The 20,759-nt window shown below is 44.9% G+C and overlaps 1 protein-coding gene across 1 annotated transcript; it reads right to left on the reverse strand.

Annotated features, from left to right (window-relative positions):
- Nucleotides 1-7: 7 nt before the first annotated feature.
- Nucleotides 8-20,410, reverse strand: LOC106588326 (GON-4-like protein). The gene is made up of 28 exons (XM_082970041.1): nucleotides 20,085-20,410; nucleotides 19,130-19,413; nucleotides 18,897-18,998; nucleotides 18,455-18,660; nucleotides 18,173-18,247; nucleotides 18,022-18,072; nucleotides 17,872-17,922; nucleotides 17,413-17,508; nucleotides 16,994-17,110; nucleotides 16,629-16,826; nucleotides 15,872-16,070; nucleotides 14,495-14,596; nucleotides 14,329-14,369; nucleotides 14,126-14,238; nucleotides 13,319-13,529; nucleotides 10,767-10,853; nucleotides 10,443-10,620; nucleotides 10,103-10,253; nucleotides 9,715-9,865; nucleotides 7,680-7,796; nucleotides 6,166-7,413; nucleotides 5,961-6,045; nucleotides 3,804-3,985; nucleotides 2,456-2,653; nucleotides 2,154-2,297; nucleotides 1,631-1,959; nucleotides 1,382-1,484; nucleotides 8-1,105 (listed from the first exon to the last, which is right to left on the reverse strand). The coding sequence occupies exons 2-28, from the start codon at nucleotides 19,398-19,400 to the stop codon at nucleotides 983-985; spliced, it is 4,929 nt and encodes a 1,642-aa protein (XP_082826167.1). The 5' UTR covers nucleotides 19,401-19,413; nucleotides 20,085-20,410; the 3' UTR covers nucleotides 8-982.
- Between the last annotated feature and the right edge of the window lie 349 nt (nucleotides 20,411-20,759).

Raw genomic sequence — 20,759 nt, forward strand, 5'->3', positions numbered from 1 at the left:
CTATAAGTAAGAATCCCATTCATGTTTTATTTTAACACAAGAATAAACTGGAAGGCACCACTGTTTTATTCTGTAAAACAAATGTGTACATTTAATTCAAATATACACAATTGCCCACCCACTCAAGACCAGTAGATTCATTACAAAACACAATGGCAAACTGTACAATTGGAAACAGGGCTGCCCTAGCCATTTGGGGCCCTAGGCAAGACTAATTTACCAATCTAAAAATGGTTAGCTGACATAGCTAATTTAGTGACTGTCAGTAACTGATGAGAAAAACTGCTGGTGCACAAGCAAATTTCGAAATTGCACCTTGTGTATTCTACTATTCCAACTCAACAGTAAGTTGTGAGTAACAGTAAGTTGAGATCCCAAGGCGACCGACTATGTCGCTTAGGCATGGGGCCTGACCTGGTTGTTGGAAATCAATTACCCGTTTTCCCCTTTAACAACATATTTCATATATATTTCAGCTGATCATTTCAACATGATTGTGCTACTGTATATATGTCCGTTTTCATTGAAATCCCCTGAACAGCAAACTAAATATTATGCGGAGCCACGACCAATTTTACACATTCTGCAATCCATCTCTTTTATACAATCAAGACAATTGTACTTCACAGTTGCTGCACCTCCTCCCACCTACATGGTTCATTGCACCAGGAACCTCATGTGGCCTGCACATGGCACATAATAGTAAAAAATCCTCTCATTAGTGGACCCATATAGCGCCATCAAAGGGAGACATGTCTTTGCAGTCCCCTATAATGTTGAGTCAGAGATTCTTATACAGTCCCAGCCAAGTATTCAGAGATTGTTAAATCAAGTGCTCCTCCTTTTCTGTAGCTTGGACTGCTCTCAGGTCAGTCCAGCTGACTGTTATAACAGTACTCTTCCCCTGGGCCACGCTCAGTATATGTCCATTTGAATGTTCCACGTTTTCCCCGCTGATCGCAGCCCTGGTGTTGGGTCCGGTTCAGTCCAGTTCTGGCTCCCTGCTGCTGGTTGGCTGCTCTGTGTCACTAGCGTCCTCATCGGAGCAGACCCGTTGCGTGGAGAAACGGAACAGGCGCATGAGGTCCTGGAAACGGGCGCAAACCTAGAGGAGACATGTTTAGGGAAGTTACAGTAAAGGGATAAAAGGGTAAAATGGCCACCTCCTCAAAGGAAACATCTTAAATCAAACACAGACCCAATTCCATTTTAGTATCCATTGGTCTAGCTGCTGGCCCTTCACACATCTAAATAGGAAGTAACATGGTTATGGTTCTACCCAAACTAGCAGTTTCCTTCACATTGCTATCCTGTTCTTTCAGCCCCATAGTGGGGCTATGGGAAGTGGTAAGGTGTAGAAGTGGGTGTGGTTCTCTCTCACCTCATTGGCTGTCTTGTTGTCAAGTTGGGTGGAGACGGTCTGAAAGGTGCTTTTATTAGCTCCCTTCTGTTGGCAGGCGGTCAAGATGGCACGGTCCGCCTCCCTGTTAAATAATAACAATAATGAAACAAGATTGAATACAATTATTTCAATTGCGAAGCATCTATTTGACAATACACCAGAATGGTAGAATACACTTTGCATCCCACTCCTTAAATGAGTATACAACAGGAGGACAATGGATCTAACCTGGTCCAGAGGATGACTTTCTCTCCACTGGGTGTAAGTGAGATGTTTTTGGCACAGACTGGGCGGTTAGAGCGATCCCCTTCTTTCTCCTCATCCGCTTCATCCTCCCTTACTCGATTGGCTTTTGGGGTTTTAGGACCTTGGCATCTCTTGGCATTTGCTGCTGATGACCTCTGGGAAGTGGAGTTTGTGTTGGTCACAGCACCACAGCCTCTGTTCTCAGTCTGACACTGTAGCGAGGGCCGTATGTGGAGCTCGTTGAAAAACCCCCAGAATTCCCCCTGCAGGTGGGTGTGACCTTGGAGAAGGGTGGCCATCTGAGCTTTCATCTGAAAGATAAAGAGACATCTAATGTCCTAATAAACTACCTCTCGAATCTGATGAATAAATGGACCCTCCTCCACTATGATATTTCACTCCCATCTGCTTCGCTAGCTTTGATATTACGCTATATTGCCGTTTTCCAAGTTAAAAAGTAGAACATTCTGCTCATGTGAAATCAATGTAGCACTCCCAAGCACACCTCCTTGATGCCAGCAGGGCTGAGAGTAGGGCCTCCTTGAAGGACGCTCACTATCTTGTAGTAGCGCGAGGAGGTTTCCCCGAAGCTCAGCTCCAGCTGTCGCAGGAAGCGCCGGCTCCGCTCAAATGCCTGCTGTTCTGCGAGCTACGGCAGGTGGAGGAGGAACATTAACACTGACCACTGGCTGTCACACACAAATAACAGACCAGTGGGCTTTAGTTTTGATGAAATCACACACACACACACGACAAGTTTCAAAGTGTGTATTTACAAAGTGAATAGAAGGCCAAGCCAGCACATACCAGTCCACACTCCTGGGCTTGTTCGAGATGGAGGAAGGCAGCAAAGTCTCGGAGCAGCTCCGGCCACTCATTCAGAACAGGCTTTAGCCTGGTGAAGAGTTCCACAGAGGTGTACTCATCTCCGTCCTGCTCAAACTCATAGAGTACCTCCAGAAAGTCCTCCACACGCCCCGGCACCTCCTGCAGGGCATGGCACACCTGGTCATAAAGAGCAAGAGAGTTATATTTGCAGTAGGATTAAGGATTTCTTAAGCTCTTAGCTGTTATATCCCCTATATAGGGGATTTTGGGCGGTTCTGGACTGGTTCCGACTGACATTCTGGTGTACAAAGCGCTCTGTGACTGTCGTAAGGTCCTGTTCCTTCTAGTGCCAGAAACCCCCATCTGTCTGCTCTGTGCTACCACTCTCTCAGCGGCGCTGACTTGAAGTGTCAGGTTTTAGACCCCACATTTGCATAAGGAGTGATTTTCTGGCCTATCCAGACAAATAATCGATTTGCTCTTCCTCTGAGTGACTGAGCCCAGCCTGGGAGACGGTATACGAAAGGGGACAGTCTAGCGAATACAACAGTTGAGGTTTCATCTCACTGTGATATTCTCAGTCAGATGGACAGCTCTCAACCGGAAAAGACTACATTTCATAGAATTTAAACAAGACCACTTTCTCTTGGTCACAGATGGCCGAAATCAATTCCTGCTTAAAGCCGCAGTTGTAACAAACCTGCACACATTTGAATGGCGTCTGCGCCGCTCAGTGGACGTTTAGGAGAAAGGTCTCTCGTCAGTTATATGAACTTGTGCCAATATTGTACTGTCACTAAGTGTGATCACATTTATTTTACTGTTCTAAAGGTGAAATCTTATAGTAAGTCGTTTATAATTTGATTGTTTCTATATTTAGAAATCATTATGAAAAATCTGATATTAGTACTATGTACTTGCGTCCTCAAAGTGAGTACACCTCAGCAATTCATAACTATTTTTACCAGAAAGGTGAGTTCCAGACCTTTCTGAAACTACGCAACAGTTGTTAATGGCCGTCTCGTGAAAAATAATCACGTTTGGGTATGTCTATTTAGGCAGAAATCTAAATGGTGTTGATGAGAGGGTGGTTATAACTGTAAACAGTGCAACAACGTATTGCATGTGATACACTGCATGCAATCGCAAGCTGCCTTATTCCGATGTAGTATCGACTTGAATGCCACCCCAGTCTATTTCAAATTATTATTTTGGCCAACTTTGCTCAATGCTAGGGGTGTTAATCAGACAGAAAAAGCCTTTGCAGCCTTTTAAGCGCTTTGGGTGCGAGAAATTAGCTTTATAAATAAAATTAATTATTATTTACCCTGTTGAGATAATTCTGAGCGAAGGCTATTTCCTTCTTCTCCCTCAGGGGGTCGCTGTCGAGTACGTCGTCATCGCCGTAGAGGATTGGTGGGCTTTTGGACATGCCCTCGCTGGCAACTTCTCCAGTGTGATGCTGCTCGTGCTTTGAGCTGGGAGGGTTGGGGGTGCTACTACAGCAGCCTGGGAAGGACAAATCAAATCCAGCAGGTGTGGTTAGATGGGAGAACAGCAAGAGGACTCCCTAATTCCAAACAGACCCCTAGGACTTTGTAGAAATCTGATCGCATTGATATACACTGCTCAAAAAAATAAAGGGAACACTTAAACAACACAATGTAACTCCAAGTCAATCACACTTCTGTGAAATCAAACTGTCCACTTAGGAAGCAACACTGATTGACAATAAATTTCACATGCCGTTGTGCAAATGGAATAGACCACAGGTGGAAATTATAGGCAATTAGCACGACACCCCCAATAAAGGAGTGGTTCTGCAGGTGGGGACCACAGACCACTTCTCAGTTCTTATGCTTCCTGGCTGATGATTTGGTCACTTTTGAATGCTGGCGGTGCTTTCACTTTAGTGGTAGCATGAGACGGAGTCTACAACCCACACAAGTGGCTCAGGTAGTGCAGCTCATCCAGGATGGCACATCAATGCAAGCTGTGGCAAGAAGGTTTACTGTGTCTGTCAGCGTAGTGTCCAGAGCATGGATGCGCTACCAGGAGACAGGCCAGTACATCAGGAGACATGGAGGAGGCCGTAGGAGGGCAACAACCCAGCAGCAGGACTGCTACCTCTGCCTTTGTGCAAGGAGGAGCAGGAGGAGCACTGCCATAGCCCTGCAAAATGACCTCCAGCAGGCCACAAATGTGCATGTGTCTGCTCAAACGGTCAGAAACAGACTCCATGAGGGTGGTATGAGGGCCCGACGTCCACAGGTAGGGGTTGTGCTTACAGCCCAACACCGTGCAGGACGTTTGGCATTTGCCAGAGAACACCAGGATTGGCAAATTCGCCACTGGCGCCCTGTGCTCTTCACAGATGAAAGCAGGTTCACACTGAGCACATGTGACAGACGTGACAGAGTCTGGAGACACCGTGGAGAACGTTCTGCTGCCTGCAACATCCTCCAGCATGACCGGTTTGGCGGTGTGTCAGTCATGGTGTGGGGTGGCATTTCTTTGGGGGGCCGCACAGCCCTCCATGTGCTCGCCAGAGGTAGCCTGACTGCCATTAGGTACCGAGATGAGATCCTCAGACCCCTTGTGAGACCATATGCTGGTGCGGTTGGCCCTGGGTTCCTCCTAATGCAAGACAATGCTAGACCTCATGTGGCTGGAGTGTGTCAGCACTTCCTGCGAGAGGAAGGCATTGATGCTATGGACTGGCCCGCCCGTTCCCCAGACCTGAATCCAATTGAGCACATCTGGGACATCATGTCTCGCTCCATCCACCAACGCCACGTTGCACCACAGACTGTCCAGGAGTTGGCGGATGCTTTAGTCCAGGTCTGGGAGGAGATCCCTCAGGAGACCATCCGCCACCTCATCAGGAGCATGCCCAGGCGTTGTAGGGAGGTCATACAGGCACATGGAGGCCACACACACTACTGAGCCTCATTTTGACTTGTTTTAAGGACATTACATCAAAGTTGGATCAGCCTGTAGTGTGGTTTTCCACTTTAATTTTGAGTGTGACTCCAAATCCAGACCTCCATGGGTTGATAAATTGGATTTCCATTGATTGTTTTTGTGTGATTTTGTTGTCAGCACATTCAACTATGTAAAGAAAAAAGTATTTAATAAGATTTTTTCTTTCATTCAGATCTAGGATGTGTTGATTAAGTGTTCCCTTAATTTTTTTGAGCAGTATATTTCATAAACCTATTCAATTCTATGTGAAGTGTTCCCCCCATACACATTTAGCAGCGGCTGCTACTGCAAATTGTGGCCTACACTGCAAAAAATAAAAACAAGTTTTATTTATAATGGAGACATATAGATATGCCCCAGGAAGACCGCATGCGCTGCCCTGCGCAGGAACCCCCCCCCTCCTGCTAACTTTGCAACCGCTGCTGTAAATAATCCTAGTGGAAAAACGGTGCGTGTCCCCCTACATGTTGTGGTTTTTAAAGATTGGCGGGACGCTAACCTGAGGGTGTGCCTGATCGTTCGCCTTCTTCCGAGTCCTCTGACCTCCCCCCTGACGCCAGCCGTGACAGTTTCTCCATCGTCTCCTACAAGGAAAGATAACACACAAACCAAAACTATGAGGCGTGTGATATACGTGTACAGAACTTGGTAAATACAATTTATTAATATGTTGTAATATCAACGTGTCGCATGATCTCACTCACTTGCAGCTCTGGCACAGACAATGTGGACACCTCGGAGGCTGGTGACACCGCTTCCTCTACCTCCCGATGTCTGTCTCCCCTCCCCTCGTCACCCTCTCTCCCTCCGTCCCCCATGCCCGACGGCCTGGGTGATAGGGTCAGCGTTATCGCCTGCACCTCCATGGAGTCAATGCAGTCAACGCTCCTCGGGGGACCGGCCGAGGACTCAGACAGGGCCAGGAGGGTCATTCCAAAATCATCCCCATCCTCCTCTTCCCTGCCACAGTCCTCTTTCTCTTCATCTCCCCCCTCTTCCTCCATTACAACTGTGACACAGTCGTCTGGGGTCAGAGCCTGGTCCAGGGCAGGGGGTTCCGGGGAGGCTGAAGGCTGGGGCTGACCCTCACTCTTCAGGCTGCTTTTGAGTTCCTTCGTCACCCGCCGGCTGGTCCTGGAGGATTTGTCCTTGAATTGTTCGATAGGAATCGTAGTAGAGACAGAGGTTTGGGTTTCGGTACTAGAGGAGGCTGTTCTACTATTCATATGAGAAAACCAAAGGAGGTTTGCTCCACTGTTAGGTGTCACGGTATTCAGGTTTGTTTGTGGAGGGTTCTTGTTGTTGGGTGGAGGAGCTGGCAGCAGCCTGGGCAGCCTGCGGAGGTTGGCGAGCGTGCTGAACTTCCCAGCAACCAGGTCTTTGGCCAATGGAGCGGAATGGGACAATCGGGAGGCCAATACCCTGGCGGAATGAGCGGGACAAAGGACAGCTGCAGCCACTGGGGCAGGCAAATTGAGAATGACTTGCAGGGGCTTCTGGGAAGGTTTGGGTTGAGGCCTGAGGGGATGTTTCAGATGAGGCTTGGTGGGATGCTGAAGAGAAGGAGGTTTGGATGTTGCAGGGTGGATGGGTTGCAGTTCGTGGTGGGTCATGCCCTGCTGAATCACAGCACCCGTCTGCAAATTATTTTCTGAGCGTGTAGTTCCACTTTTCAGACTGTGGGTGGCACTGTGCGATACAGCAAGGGACAGCGAGAGGTCACAGTCTGGTGGAGGGTGACAGCGCCTGAAGCCGCAGCGCTGGAATGAAAGGCTGTCGGGGAGTTGGGGCGGGTAGCGAGTCGCGGGTGGGAAGCTGTAGTCCAAGGTTCTGGAAGAACTGAAGAGAAGCGTGTTGAGTGGGGCTTTCTTTGATTGACAGGCCGACATGGTTTCCGCATCTGGCGAGCTGTTGAGATCTTCGATTGCCTCGTAGATATAAGGCAAACTTCTCTGTAGCAATTGAACAAGTATTTAAATCAATATTAACTATTTAGTTATCCAAATATCCAAACAAAGTTGACTTATCTTAACTGATACAAACAAACTTTCAGTCTGAAACAACCTTTATTGTTAGAAGACAATAAGTGTTTGCAATACGGTGGAAGCTCCCCTAGGAAAATTGGAATGCTAAGTAGCCAACAATATAGTTTCTAACTATCCTAGTTGTTGATTTGTGATTGGGATCAGGCAGTAGTATTCTAAGTGTTGGTTGGTACCCCCAGCCATCCGGGCATGGCTCTCTCGTCTCTCTCCACTGAGGGGCGCAGGTCACCCGGGTTCACTCGTTCACAGGCTACTGGCATGGGCTGGACCACCTTCTGGAGCCGGTAGGCCTGAAAAAGACGTAGGGAGAGGCACTTTTTGAGGCCCATTCGTTCTTATTGTTTATGGTCATCGCTAACATTTAGTTGAGTATTAGTTAATGTATGTGGATACAGTGGCAAGAGAAAGTATGTGAACCCTTTGGAATTACCTGGATTTCTGCATAAATTGGTCATCAAATTTTAAGTCACAACAATAGACAAAACACAGTGTGCTTAAACTACCAATACACAAATTATTGTATTTTTCTTGTCTCTATTGAATACATCATTTAAACATTCACAGTGTAGGTTGGGAAAAGTATGTGAACCCCTAGGCTAATGACTTCTCCTAAAGCTAATTGGAGTCAGGAGTCAACTAACCTGTGGTCCAGTCAATGAGATGAGATTGGAGATGTTGGTTAGAGCTGCCCTGCCCTATAAACACACTAAACATTTGAGTTTGCTATTCACAAGAAGCATTGCCTGATGTGAACCATGCCTCGAACAAAAGGTATCTCAGAAGACTAAGAATTGTTGACTTGCATAAAGCTGGAAAGGGTTACAAAATGATCTCTAAAAGCCTTGATGTTCATCAGTCCATGGTAAGACAAATTGTCTACAAATGGAGAAAGTTCAGAACTGTTGCTACTCTCCCTAGGAGTGGCTGTCCTGCAAAGATGACCGCAAGAGCACAGCACAGAACGCTCAATGAGGTTAAGAAGAATCCTAGAGTGTGAGCTAAAGACTTACAGAAATCTCTGGAACATGCTAGCATCTCTGCTGACGAGTCCACAATACGTAAAACACTAAACAAGAATGGTGTTCATTGGAGGACACCCCGGAAGAAGCCACTGCTGTCCAAAAAAAACATTGCTACACGTCTGAAGTTCGCAAAAGAGCACCTGGATGTTCCACAGCGCTACCGTCAAAATATTCTGTGGACAGATGAAACTACAGTTGAGTTGTTTGGAAGGAACATACAACACTATGTGTGGAGAAAAAAAGGCACAGCACACCAACATAAAAACCTCATCCCAACTGTAAAGTATGGTGGAGGGAGAATCAGGGGTTGGGGCTGCTTTGCTGCCTCAGGGCTTGGACAGCTTGCTATCATTGACGGAAAAATGAATTCCCAAGTTTATCAAGACATTTTGCAGGAGAATGTAAGGCTATCTGTCCGCCAATTGAAGCTCAACAGAAGTTGGGTGATGCAACAGGACAACGCCGCAAAACACAGAAGTAAATCAACAACAGAATGGCTTCAACAGAAGAAAATACGCCTTCTGGAGTGGCCCAGTCAGAGTCCTGACCTCAACCCGGTTGAGATGCTGTGGCATGACCTCGAGAGAGCAGTTCACACCAGACATCCAAAGAATATTGCTGAACTAAAACAGTTTTGTAAAGAGGAATGGTCCAAAATTCCTCCTGACCATTGTGCAGGTCTGATCCGCAACTACAAAAAACATTTGGTTCAGGTTATTGCTGTCAAAGGAGGGCCAACCAGTTATTTTTATTTAACTATTAAATCCAAGGGTTCACATACTTTTTCCACCCTGCACTGTGAATTTTTACATGGTGTGTTCAACAAAGACATGAAAAAGTATAATTGTTCGTGTGTTATAAGTTTAAGCAGACTGTGTTTGTCTATTGTTGTGACCTAGCTGAAGATCAGATTACATTTTATGACCAATTTATGCAGAAATCCAAGTAATTCCAAAAGATTTGCATACTTTTTCTTGCCACTATGTCTACGTGAAGAAATCTAGAGTGTAGATTATAATCTCTCCTGGCCTATAAAACAGGTCCAAGTTAATTAAAGAAACTAGCAAACTAACTAACTAGAAACAAGTCATTTAGAAAAATGTATGTGCACTATCCCAAACGATAAATAGTCCCACTAACACTTACTTTAGTAATACTGTATAGAATTTGTAGATCCAGGTTCTACCTTGATGACGTTGTTGGCATGGGTGGGTTTACACTTCTCCAAAATGTGGTCACGGAGCTGAGACACCTTCTTGGCGCGGAGCAGGTAGTGACACAGCAGCTCCTTGGGCTGGAGGGTCTCCCCCAGGTTCCTCAGGCCCAGGACGATCAGGCTGGAAAAACAAAATGGCGAAGAGCAAAAAAACTCAGCCTAAGGACTTAGTTTATTTCTCAGTGAGTTGTTGACACAAAAAGCATACAGAAATCAAATTAATTTAGATTCCAAGTTTACGTACTACGGAAACAAATTGGTTTAGGACGGTGTGCATTTAACAGAGCATATACAGTGTAATATGGGCATTCTAGGAGGGTATAACGTATAGTCATGATATTTAATAGGTTATTCTTACCAGTCCTCTCCTGCGGTGAACATGCTGACGGAGCGGGCAGAGTGCAGGGCTGGGTCCAGGCTGACGTGGGGCAGTAGCTCGGGGTACAGGAAAACCGGCCGCGTGGCAAACAGCCATGCCAGCTGGGGGGGCATCGACGGATGCTTCCGGACTGGTAACACACAACGAACCAGTTAGTGTGAGAAAGATTAAACAAACATGAATTAGGCCCAACATCCTAAGTGAGTCCAAATATTTTCAATTGAGACGGGTATGTTGTAATGAAACGGAGTATATGTTTATCAGAAGTTGTCTTTACCTCATCAATTTGACTATCGTCATAGCTCTCGCGCACGCTTACCTCTCCTGCTTGTTCGTGGCTCGTTAGGGGCTTCTTGGTAAGGGATTGGGGACAGTGAGAGCTCCTCTAGTAGTGACAGTGCCCCCTGTAGGTTACAGGCTTTGAACACACTGGTGAAGCCTGGCTCCACTTGGCCCCGGGTCAACTCCCCACGCTGGGCAAACATCTGTAACTCCATCTGAGGAAGAGGTAGGGAAGGAGCACATTAACTATATATATTTTGAGAGAGAGAGAGAGATGAAAAGGGAGGGAGATATGGTGGGAGTATCAGAGAGAGAATGAGAGTATGTTTTTAGTGTGTTTGTCAGTATGTTTCTCTCTGACCAGGAACTGCTTGGTGGTGGCAGCTTCGCTCTGCAGTGTAGCCACCGGGCTGGTCAACATTTGGACCTGGGTTAAGAGCTGGACGTGCTGCAGACAGAGGAAAATACAGTCATTACTGACCAAGAAACAAACAAAGGTCATCTTCATTGTGAACCCAGGATTGACCAGGATTTTACGACCTAGGTTGATTTAGATATTTTTGTTGTTGTTTTAACAGGTTTATCTCAATGAAATAAAAGATCAATACCAAATATACAGTTCAAGTCAGAAGTTTACATACACCTTAGCCAAATACATTTAAACTCAGTTTTCCCAATTCCTGACAGTTAATCCTAGTAAAAATCCCCCGTCTTAGGTCAGTTAGGATCACCACTTTATTTTAAGAATGTGAAATGTCAGAATAATAGTAGAGAGAATGATTTATTTCAGCTTTTATTTCTTTCATCACATTCCCAGTGGGTCACAAGTTTACATACACTCAGTTAGTACTTGGTAGCATTGCCTTTAAATGGTTTAACTTGGGTCAAACGTTTCAGGTAGCCTTCCACAAGCTTCCCACAATAAGTTGGGTGAATTTTGGCACATTCCTCCTGACAGAGCTATTATATATTCCCCTGTAGCTCAGTTGGTAGAGCATGGCGCTTGCAACGCCAGGTTTGTGGGTTCGATTCACATGGGGGGGCCAGTATTTAAAAATGTAATAAAATGTATGCACTCTACTGTAAGTCGCTCTGGATAAGAGTGTCTGTTAAATGACTAAAATGTAAATGTAGAGCTGGTGTAACTGAGTTAGGTTTCTAGGCCTCCTTGCTCGCACACACTTTTTCAGTTCTGCCCACAAATTTTCTATAGGATTGAGATCGAGGCTTTGTAATGGCCACTCCAATACCTTGACTTTGTTGTCCTTAAGCCATTTTACCACAACTTTGGAAGTATGCCTGGGGTCATTGTCCATTTGGAAGAGCCATTTTCAACCAAGCTTTAACTTCCTGACTGATGTCTTGAGATTTTGCTTCAATATATCCACATAATTTTCCTTCCTCATGAAGCCATCTATTTTATGAAGTGCACCAGTCTCTCCTGCGGCAAAGCACCCCCACAACATGATGCTGCCACCCCCATGCTTCACGGTTGGGATGGTGTTCTTCTGCTTGCAAGCCTCCCCCCTTTTCCTCCAAACATAACGATGGTCATTATGGCCAAACAGTTCTATTTTTGTTTAATCAGATCAGAGGACATTTTTCCAAAAAGTACAATCTTTGTCCCCATGTGCAGTTGCAAACCATAGTCTGGCTTTTTTTAATGGCAATTTTGGAGCAATGGCTTCTTCCTTCCTGTGCGGCCTTTCAGGTTATGTCGATATAGGACTCATTTTACTGTGGATATAGATACTTTTGTACCTGTTTCCTCCAGCATCTTCACAAGGTCCTTTGCTGTTGTTCTGGGATTGATTTGCACTTTTCGCACCAAAGTACGTCCATCTCTAGGACATAGAACGCATCTCCTTCCTGAGCGGTGTGATGGCTGCGTGGTCCCATGGTGTTTATACTTGCATACTATTGTTTGTACAGACGAACGTGGTACCCTCAGGCATTTGGAAATTGATTCCAAGGATGAACCAGACTTGTGGAGGTCTACAATTTTTTTTCTGAGGTCTTGGCTGATTTCTTTTGATTTTCCCATGTTGTCAAGCAAAGAGGCACTGAGTTTGAAGGTAGGCCTTGAAATACATCCACAGGTACACCTCCAATTGACTCAAATGATGTCAATTAGCCTATCAGAATCTTCTAAAGCCAAGACATCATTTTCTGGAATTTTCCAAGCTGTTTAAAAGGCACAGTCAATTTAGTGTATGTAAACTTCTGACCCACTGGAATTGTGATACAGTGAATTATAAGTGAAATAATCTGTCTGTAAACAATTGTTGGAAAAATTACACGTGTCATGCACAAAGTAGATGTCCTAACCGACTTGCCAAAACTAAAGTTTGTTAACAAGAAATTTGTGGAGTGGTTGAAAAACGAGTTTTAATGACTCCAACCTAAGTGTATGTAAACTTCCGATTTCAACTGTAACAACGCAGGGTTCAGGTCAATTCCAATTTAATTAGAAATTGCAATTCAATTCACTCATGAAGTGGAGAATTTGCATTGAATTCAATTGGAAATTAGAATTTAAATATTTGTAAATGTCCCAGTTAATGGAATTAATGCACTTAGTATAAAACAATTGACTGCAGTATTTGTTTTTAATTATTTCAACATGTATTCCTATATTTCCAAGTATAGCTAGGCTGTCTAAACAGTGACATGATCAGCCCGAAAGCCTGAGGGAATTTAATTCGTATTTGTGGAATTGTTTGGCATAATATTTAATTGGGAATAGAATTCTTGGAATTTTCCTAACATTGGAATTGAGAGGAATTGAATAATCTCTGAATTCAAAGACTGACCTGGAATTTGAATTGAATTAAATAAATTTACAGGGACAGGGAATTTAATTAGAATTTAATTTGTGGAATTAACCCCAACACAAAGACAAGGACCACAGACCTGCTGGACTTGCTGCTGGAGCTGGAGTCTCTGGCAGTGGGAGAGGGTGGGGGTGAATGGAGGTGGGGGCTCACGGGGCTTGGTGACGAGGGCCCTGGGGGCCAACAGGCCCTGGCTCTCCAGCAGGGCCCGGTGATGCCGGATGGCGGCCAGCTGCTCCTTCACCGTACGGTAGCGCCCTGCTGTCACCTCCGCCATGGGGTCCCCCAATCTAGAGATCATAGGTCAAACTGGGTCAGCTATACAGCGGTCAAATCAGAAGAGGTTGAAAGTTGTCACTCAGAGGTATGAAGGTTGTGATTGGAGATTGAAAAAATGTCACTGGGTGGGCGAGTCGAAGGTATAGAGGTTGGTGGGCGAGTCGAAGGTATAGAGGTTGGTGGGCGAGTCGAAGGTATAGAGGTTGGTGGGCGAGTCGAAGGTATAGAGGTTGGTGGGCGAGTCGAAGGTATAGAGGTTGGTGGGTGAGTCGAAGGTATAGAGGTTGGTGGGCGAGTTGAAGGTTGAGATTAGAGGTTGACATTAATATTCAGAATTACATTTTGAACTGACTATGAATTCGTTATTCACTGTGTATTTATTCCTCGTGTCACTATTTCTGTTGTATTTTTAACTCTGCATTGTTATAAAATGACCCGTAAGTCAGCATTTTTACTGTTAGTCTACACAGTTAAAAATTTGATTTGAGAAATGGAATTCAATTGACCCCAAAACCTCCTGCAGCAGAGTGTACTTGTGAAGATGACACCGTAACAAAACAGCAGAACAGTGTGTATATGACGTGCATAAATGTGCGGGTATACTAACGGGATATCTGGCGGGGTACTGAAGGTGGGCTTCCCCAGGGCAGGTGCCTCTTCCTCCCTCTCTTCCTCGTGTCCTTCCTCATCTTGCTCCTGAGCAGTGAGCTCATCCTGGAACTGGAGCACACAGAGAAAGATAAATACACATAGACAACCACACAACAAAAGAAAGAGACTAAAGAAACAACATAACACACAGTCTCTTACGGTCTCAAACAACTCCTCCATCAACTGGTTCACTTCCTTTTCTGAAAAAGAATTACGAAGAACGGGAGATGAGGGTCAGCGCCCGACATAGTCACAGCCTAGATGAGCTGACTCCATCTCTTGGCTGCTAGGCAGCCCCGTCCCTAGGGTCCCCATGGTAACTCACTGGGGATGCGGACGGCTCGGTCGTTACGGTAATCCTCCACGTCGGGTTCGTCGATCTCCGCCAGGAAGTTATACTCGGGGTCGTCATCATCGTCGCCTTCCTCTGAAAAGAGTAAGAGAAAGGACATTTGAGAAAGGGGAACAGAGTGCAAGAGTGAGTAAGTCAGAGAGTAGTAGCACTATCCATTATATAGATCAGAGATGGGAAACTCCAGTCCTCGTTTGTCTGATTGGTGTCAATTTTCTCTCAGCCCTGTAGCTAACACAACTGATTAAACTAATTGCATTCTAAACTAAAGACCATGGTAAGTTAATTATTGGTGTCAGGAGTGTTAGCAGGGGCAAAAGTATGTCACCAATCAGGCCCCTGAGGACTGTTGCCCATCCCTGATAGGAGACTGCAATTGGCATGCAGACTGCGGGTATGTCAACCAGAGCTGTTGCCAGAGATTTGAATGTTCATTTCTCTACCATATGCCGGCTTCAACGTCAACCGCAGGCCACGTGTAACCATGCCAGACCAGGACAACATCCGGCTTCTCCCCCTGCGGGATCATCTGAGACGGGGTGCTGAGGAGTATGTCTGTAATAATGCCTTTTTGTGGGGAAAAACTCATTCTGATTGGCTGGACCTGGCTTCACCCCTGCCCAGTCATGTGAAATTCATAGATTAGGGCCTAATTTATTTATTTCAATTGACTGATTTCCTTCTATGAACTGTAACTCCGTAAAATCATGTTGCATTTATACTTTTGTTCAATATTTCAGCTTTTATTTTCAGCTAAGAATACATTCTTATTTACAATGACAGCCTACCAGGGAACAGTGGGTTAACCTTGTCCGCTCGGGGATTCGATCCAGCAACCTTTCGGTTACTGGCCCTACGCTCTAACCACTAGGCTATCTGCCGCCCCCAAGTTAACTTATTTGCTAATAGGTCTTCAGAATGAGGTTTATATTTTCAAAACACCCCGTTTACCCCACTTGTCCTTCTCATTACAGAACTGGCTGAAGAGCTCAAATTGGGAAGAAGTTCAATTTTATTTTCAGTGTTATGTTTAACTCATTAGGGGAGCAATGTAAAAAATAATAATTCTTAGGAATATTAATTTATTATTTTTGGACTTATAGGATAATGAGAATTTTGTGAAAATGTTGGTAAAACACATATGATAAAAAACTATAATAAATGATGAAATAGATAAGTACAGATCCTAATCTCAGTGATTCAAGAGGACATTTTGTGAAAAATGACACTTGAGAATTGTTTTTGGTTTTTGACAGCTTTGTGAGAATGTGCCATCTACACTGGCTGCCGAGGGTAGTTGCTTGGAGTGGATTTGGAATTGAGCAGCACACACACGCTCCACCCCCTCACCATCGTTGTACATGTCAGAGGTCATGATGCCCTGAAGCCAGTGGGTCCACTCGAGGTCCTCGGGGGCGGAGCCACACCCGTACATGTCAGGCGTGATGTCGGGGGCGCAGAGCTCTGCCTCCAGCTGGCCCATGGGGACGTCCCGGAGGGGCCTCTTGGAGCGAGTACGACACGCCATCAGACCGTCCGCCATGGGTGGCTGTGAGAGGGGGAGGGAGACAGAGGGTGGTGGAGGGAGAGGAATAGGGAGGAACAGACATAGGAAAGACAATATGGAGAGGTGGACGGGGTTGGGAGAGCGAAAGCAGGAGGTTACCAGATCAAATCATACCGTCAGAATTAGCAGAGAACCCACTCTGTAAATGTGATGTAGTAGAGTATATTGTTCTAAGCAATATGTCTTACAATAATCAAAATCAATTAGAGTATTTGAGATATTAATAATTATAAATGTTGAATAAATGAATGTGACAATTCTTATTTCTGAATCTAGACATACTCCATATTTTAGAGCACAATATAAAGAGGATAATGACACCAAGAGTTTGTATGCATCATGTTCAGTTCACAAATCATAGGGTCTTACAGGAGGCATGTACAGTATAGGTCTAAAAAATAACCTAAAATTGTGATACAAATGTAAAAAAGCATGTGAAATATCATTCCTCCCAATTAAGTTTATATGTGAGAATTGCCAGAACAATCTGAGACAGTGCAAATATTTTCGTTCTATCATGGTGTGGAATCACCCTGGTACCTGGTAGGGCTCCAGGCAGACTGGACCGACGGCCAGCTCCTCCTCCACAGCATGGAGCTTCTCCAGGAAGCTGAAGTCTGGAAGGGCCCTGGTGGTAGAAGAACCCTGGGGGCCATGGGAGGAGGAAGGTTGGGGGGGAGGGGGAGGGCCCATGGGGACCACCTCCACCGCCAGGTGTCTGGACCTGCTGCGTTGGACCTAAGAGGAAAGGAAATACATTGAAATGTATCTCACAAGAATAGAATAACAAGAGCATATTATGCTATTTACAAAAGGCAATATTCTGTATTTTATTAATTTTACATGAAAAAGAAAAATGTTGTTACAAATAAAAACATTTAAAATTGTATTTTAGAGTGTGTCACCTGCATGGGGCTGACGCTCCTGTCGTCGTCCCACTGTGTGTGTATTCCCCTGTGGAAGCCTCTTCTGATTCCTCTAGGAGACGAGGCCGTGCTCTCCATGTCACTCTCCTGAAATGTCTACAACACACACAAAGTTCAATACAGTTATAATATATATATATATATATATATATATATATATATATATATATATAGAAACAACACATGTTCTATTTAAAGTGTTGAAATATACAATCATAATGTATCTATGGCATTCTAAAAGGTGATAAAGCTGAACCACTTTGTTTCGCTTATTTAACTACAACAATGACTCCGTAAGCATGATGAATGCCTTACAATGCATTAAAAAAAAATATATGTATTTTTTATTTCAGGCCACAAGCTCACAACAAGACACAGCCAAATCCTACGAATCTTACATCTTCCGCTGTCTCGTCCTCCTCCTCTTCATCGGGGCAGTACTCTTCATCAGAGGAGTCTTCCTCCGCTAGTTGAATGTCAACAAACTGTTGGGCCTGAAAATGGACAAGCACTTCAGCCTTTTCTAGTACGGTGCCATACTTTCCAGTTAGGTATTGAGTGTTTGATACTAAACTTTAACAGCATTAGCAGGACGATTGATTGTTTTTCATTGGTGGCGGCAGGTCGCCTAGCGTTTAAGAGCGTTGGGCCAGTAACTGAAAGGTCGCTGGGTTCGAAACCCCGAGAAGGCAGGGTGGAAAGATCTGCCGTTCTGTCCTTGAGCAAGGCAGTTAACCGACAACAACTGCTCCCCAGGCGCCGATGACCTGGATGTCGGTTAAGGCAGCCCCCCGCACCTCTCTGATTGTGTTGGGTTAAATGGATTCAGTTGTGCAACTGACTAGGTATCCCCTTACCTTCTCTTTATTGACCTTTTTAATGGGTGAGATGTTCCAAGTGGGAATTACCTGAAATTACACAAAGATTCAATTACAAGAGGCTCAATAGCATAACATGGCACATCTAAATGTGTGCTAAAACGCACACATTAGAGGCAGTGAACTCACCACTCCTTTTTCTACCACTTCCTTGAATTTGGAACGTGTCATCTTGGGTTCCTAAGAGGTAGATGAGAAAGATGTTAAATGAAAGTGCACACAGAGACTTGAACGTGTCAAGTCTTCATTTGGACATGGAAATGCAATGGTTGACACTCACAAAGACAGGCACGGCCTCCGTCTCATTGATTGCGGCTTTCATCATGGCCACCACATGCTCATTGGTGATCACTTCCTGTGGGTCAAAGGTCAAAAAGGTTTAAAACCAGGCTTACAATCAGTCTGTCTGTATTTGTCTGTCAGTATGTGAGGTTGTAGGCAAATTGTTTTTGTAGGAAATCAACGCTTCCACAGTCCACACTAGCTGCATAAGGAAATTCGGCATGGTTGCAGCTATGAGTTAGTGGTAGGGTCGTAGTGAGTGGTCCCTCTCTGCACTCACATGAATGATGTTGCGGACGTTGGCCGTGGTCAAGTTGTGTTGTCTGGACTTGTTCTCTAGTTCACGGTCCAGCTCCCTGTCAATCTCCACCTCTGGACTGGCCCCTCCCTGCTCTCCGCCCCCCACCTCTCCGTCCACAGCTCTCTTCTTCCTCTTTACCCCTCCCTTCTTCCTGCTGCCCTTGTGTCCCCCGCCCTGCTTGTTATCTGACAGAGAAGGAGAGAGAGTCAATCAGTCTTGCCCTCATACAGTATGCTTTACTCATACTATAAAAGGAAAATGGTTAGCTGAGCAAACTTCAGGATCGATTGTGGATAAGGTCCTGCTCCAAGGTCATTTTGTGCACCGTTCCTTACCTTGTTCATGTTGTATACAAGATGTGAGTACTGTTTCAGGATTAGTTGCTAAGGGCGGGCAGTTAATAGATATAGGTTCTCCTCACCCATAGTGATGACCAGGTCTGTTTCCTCTTCTGTCTGAGGGGGGCACTGTGCAGGGCTGCAATGGCCTGCCTCCTCTTCATTCTCTACCTGACCTGGAGATCCTGCAAAGCCAAGAGCCTCACATATTTACCTATATCAATTGCTTAGGTAGGAGGCATAGATAAAACGTATCATTAAATGCTAAATGTGAGAACTACTCTCCTTTGCCCCAGTCTCCCTTTCCTCTACTTACCCTCAGCAACAAGAAGGTCTGAGCTGGGAACCTGGCCAATCAGGCCATGACTCTTGAACCTGGGAGACCGTCTCCATGGCGACGATGTCCCATGGATCTCCGGGCCTCTCTCCTTCGTGGAAATTGTAACGATGGCACTGGCCTCTGTTGTGAGTGGTGATGATGCATTGTAGGATGCTGGTGTTGTAGTAGACTGTAGTTTCCCTGTCCTAATAGACTTGGCAGGGCCGCCTTTGAGAGAGCTGGACTTGCGTTTGCGGACCAGACTCATCGTGTAGTACCATCTGTGAGATTGATTGAGAACAACCATGGAAAGAGTTTACGGTGGGCATGTATCAGTAGACTAAAATATCTCCCTATCCTTGTGTCCTCTGGACCCTTCGATCAGCACTGGTCTGACAAGATGAGGGAGAAGCCATATGGCAGAATAGAATATCCTAAATCGTAAGTACAGATAATTAGATTTTACCTGTCCAGTTGTCAGCTCAGGTTGGTTTGGGGAGAGAAATGAGACACATACTATGTTTTGTACACATATGTGCACTACTATTAGCTAACGTTACTCCTACTAGTATTAGCTAACACTCAAAGCAAATGTCAATACTTATCTGCCCAGCTCCTTCTGTAAAGTACTTACGTTAGCTAGCTAGAGGTGGTATGTATGAACACGTTCGCATTCAGCTAGCTTCAGTTGACAAATGTTAACTCTTACTGAGTGAGTGGTGTTGGCCATGGCATCAATCAGTGGCAATGGCATCCTCATAGCGCCTGTTGTTGTGGTATGACGGCTAGCAACCTAAGCTAGCTAGCTAAGTAGCTAACAAACTGCCTTTGCTACTAGCCTAGAAATTCTTCTCAACAGAACAACATTTCAACAAACGAATTTCCCAAAGGGCGAATACTATTTTCAAATTAATTGATGAATAGGAGTTTACAAAACAACACATGATCTTACCCGCCACAACACCGCTAGCTCCATCAGCAGTAAACGCATAAAACTACAACTACATTTACATTTACGTCATTTAGCAGACGCTCTTATCCAGAACTAGCATTATGTTTCCGGGTGTAACACTTAGTTAATTCCTGTCAGAGATACTTTTGAGGAGATGGAAAACTCCATTGTGTACGTTGCCCATGCGACGTCAATGGACCACGCGGTGCATTCTGGGAATGATTATGTGACAAGGAGACCTCTCCTTCAAGGAGGGAATGGGAGTCTATTGGGCGCTAGCTCGAAAACCCAACATTAGCATGAATTTCGTCAACAAGAAGTACAACATTACAAATATTTTCAGAGATGTGAGATAATTAACTTGCTATATGTAATATTGTATAGCTTTGTAATCGAGGAAAATAGGCACTTTCTTGACTCATACCCTGAGAAGGAATAGAGCCCCACAGTGGAGGTGTCATAATACCCACAAACAGGGAAATGGTTCCAGATTTTTTTTTCACCATTCAAATTTCCCATAGGGTTTTTTAGAAACACTTACAATATGGGCTGTGTTTTGTGTAGGCTTACCCTGCCGTGACGTTTTGATAACCATGTAAATCTCTCTCGGACAAGGTGACTTTTATCAATTTATTCGGTTCTATTTACTCTCAGATTCGAAAATGCTAATTAGCA

This window comes from Salmo salar, chromosome 27 (assembly GCF_965601325.2).
Source record: "Salmo salar chromosome 27, fSalSal1, whole genome shotgun sequence".
Classification (NCBI taxonomy): Eukaryota; Metazoa; Chordata; class Actinopteri; order Salmoniformes; family Salmonidae; genus Salmo; species Salmo salar.

Excerpts from the sequence above, each read along its gene's own strand:
- LOC106588326 (XM_082970041.1), bottom strand. The coding sequence starts at position 19,400 with ATGAGTCTGGTCCGCAAACGCAAGTCCAGCTCTCTCAAAGGCGGCCCT. Across the intron at positions 9,866-10,102 it reads TTCACCGCAGGAGAGGACTG|CCTGATCGTCCTGGGCCTGA; the intron begins GTAAGAATAACC and ends TTGTTTTTCCAG. Across the intron at positions 6,046-6,165 it reads TGTCTGTGCCAGAGCTGCAA|GAGACGATGGAGAAACTGTC; the intron begins GTGAGTGAGATC and ends CTTTCCTTGTAG.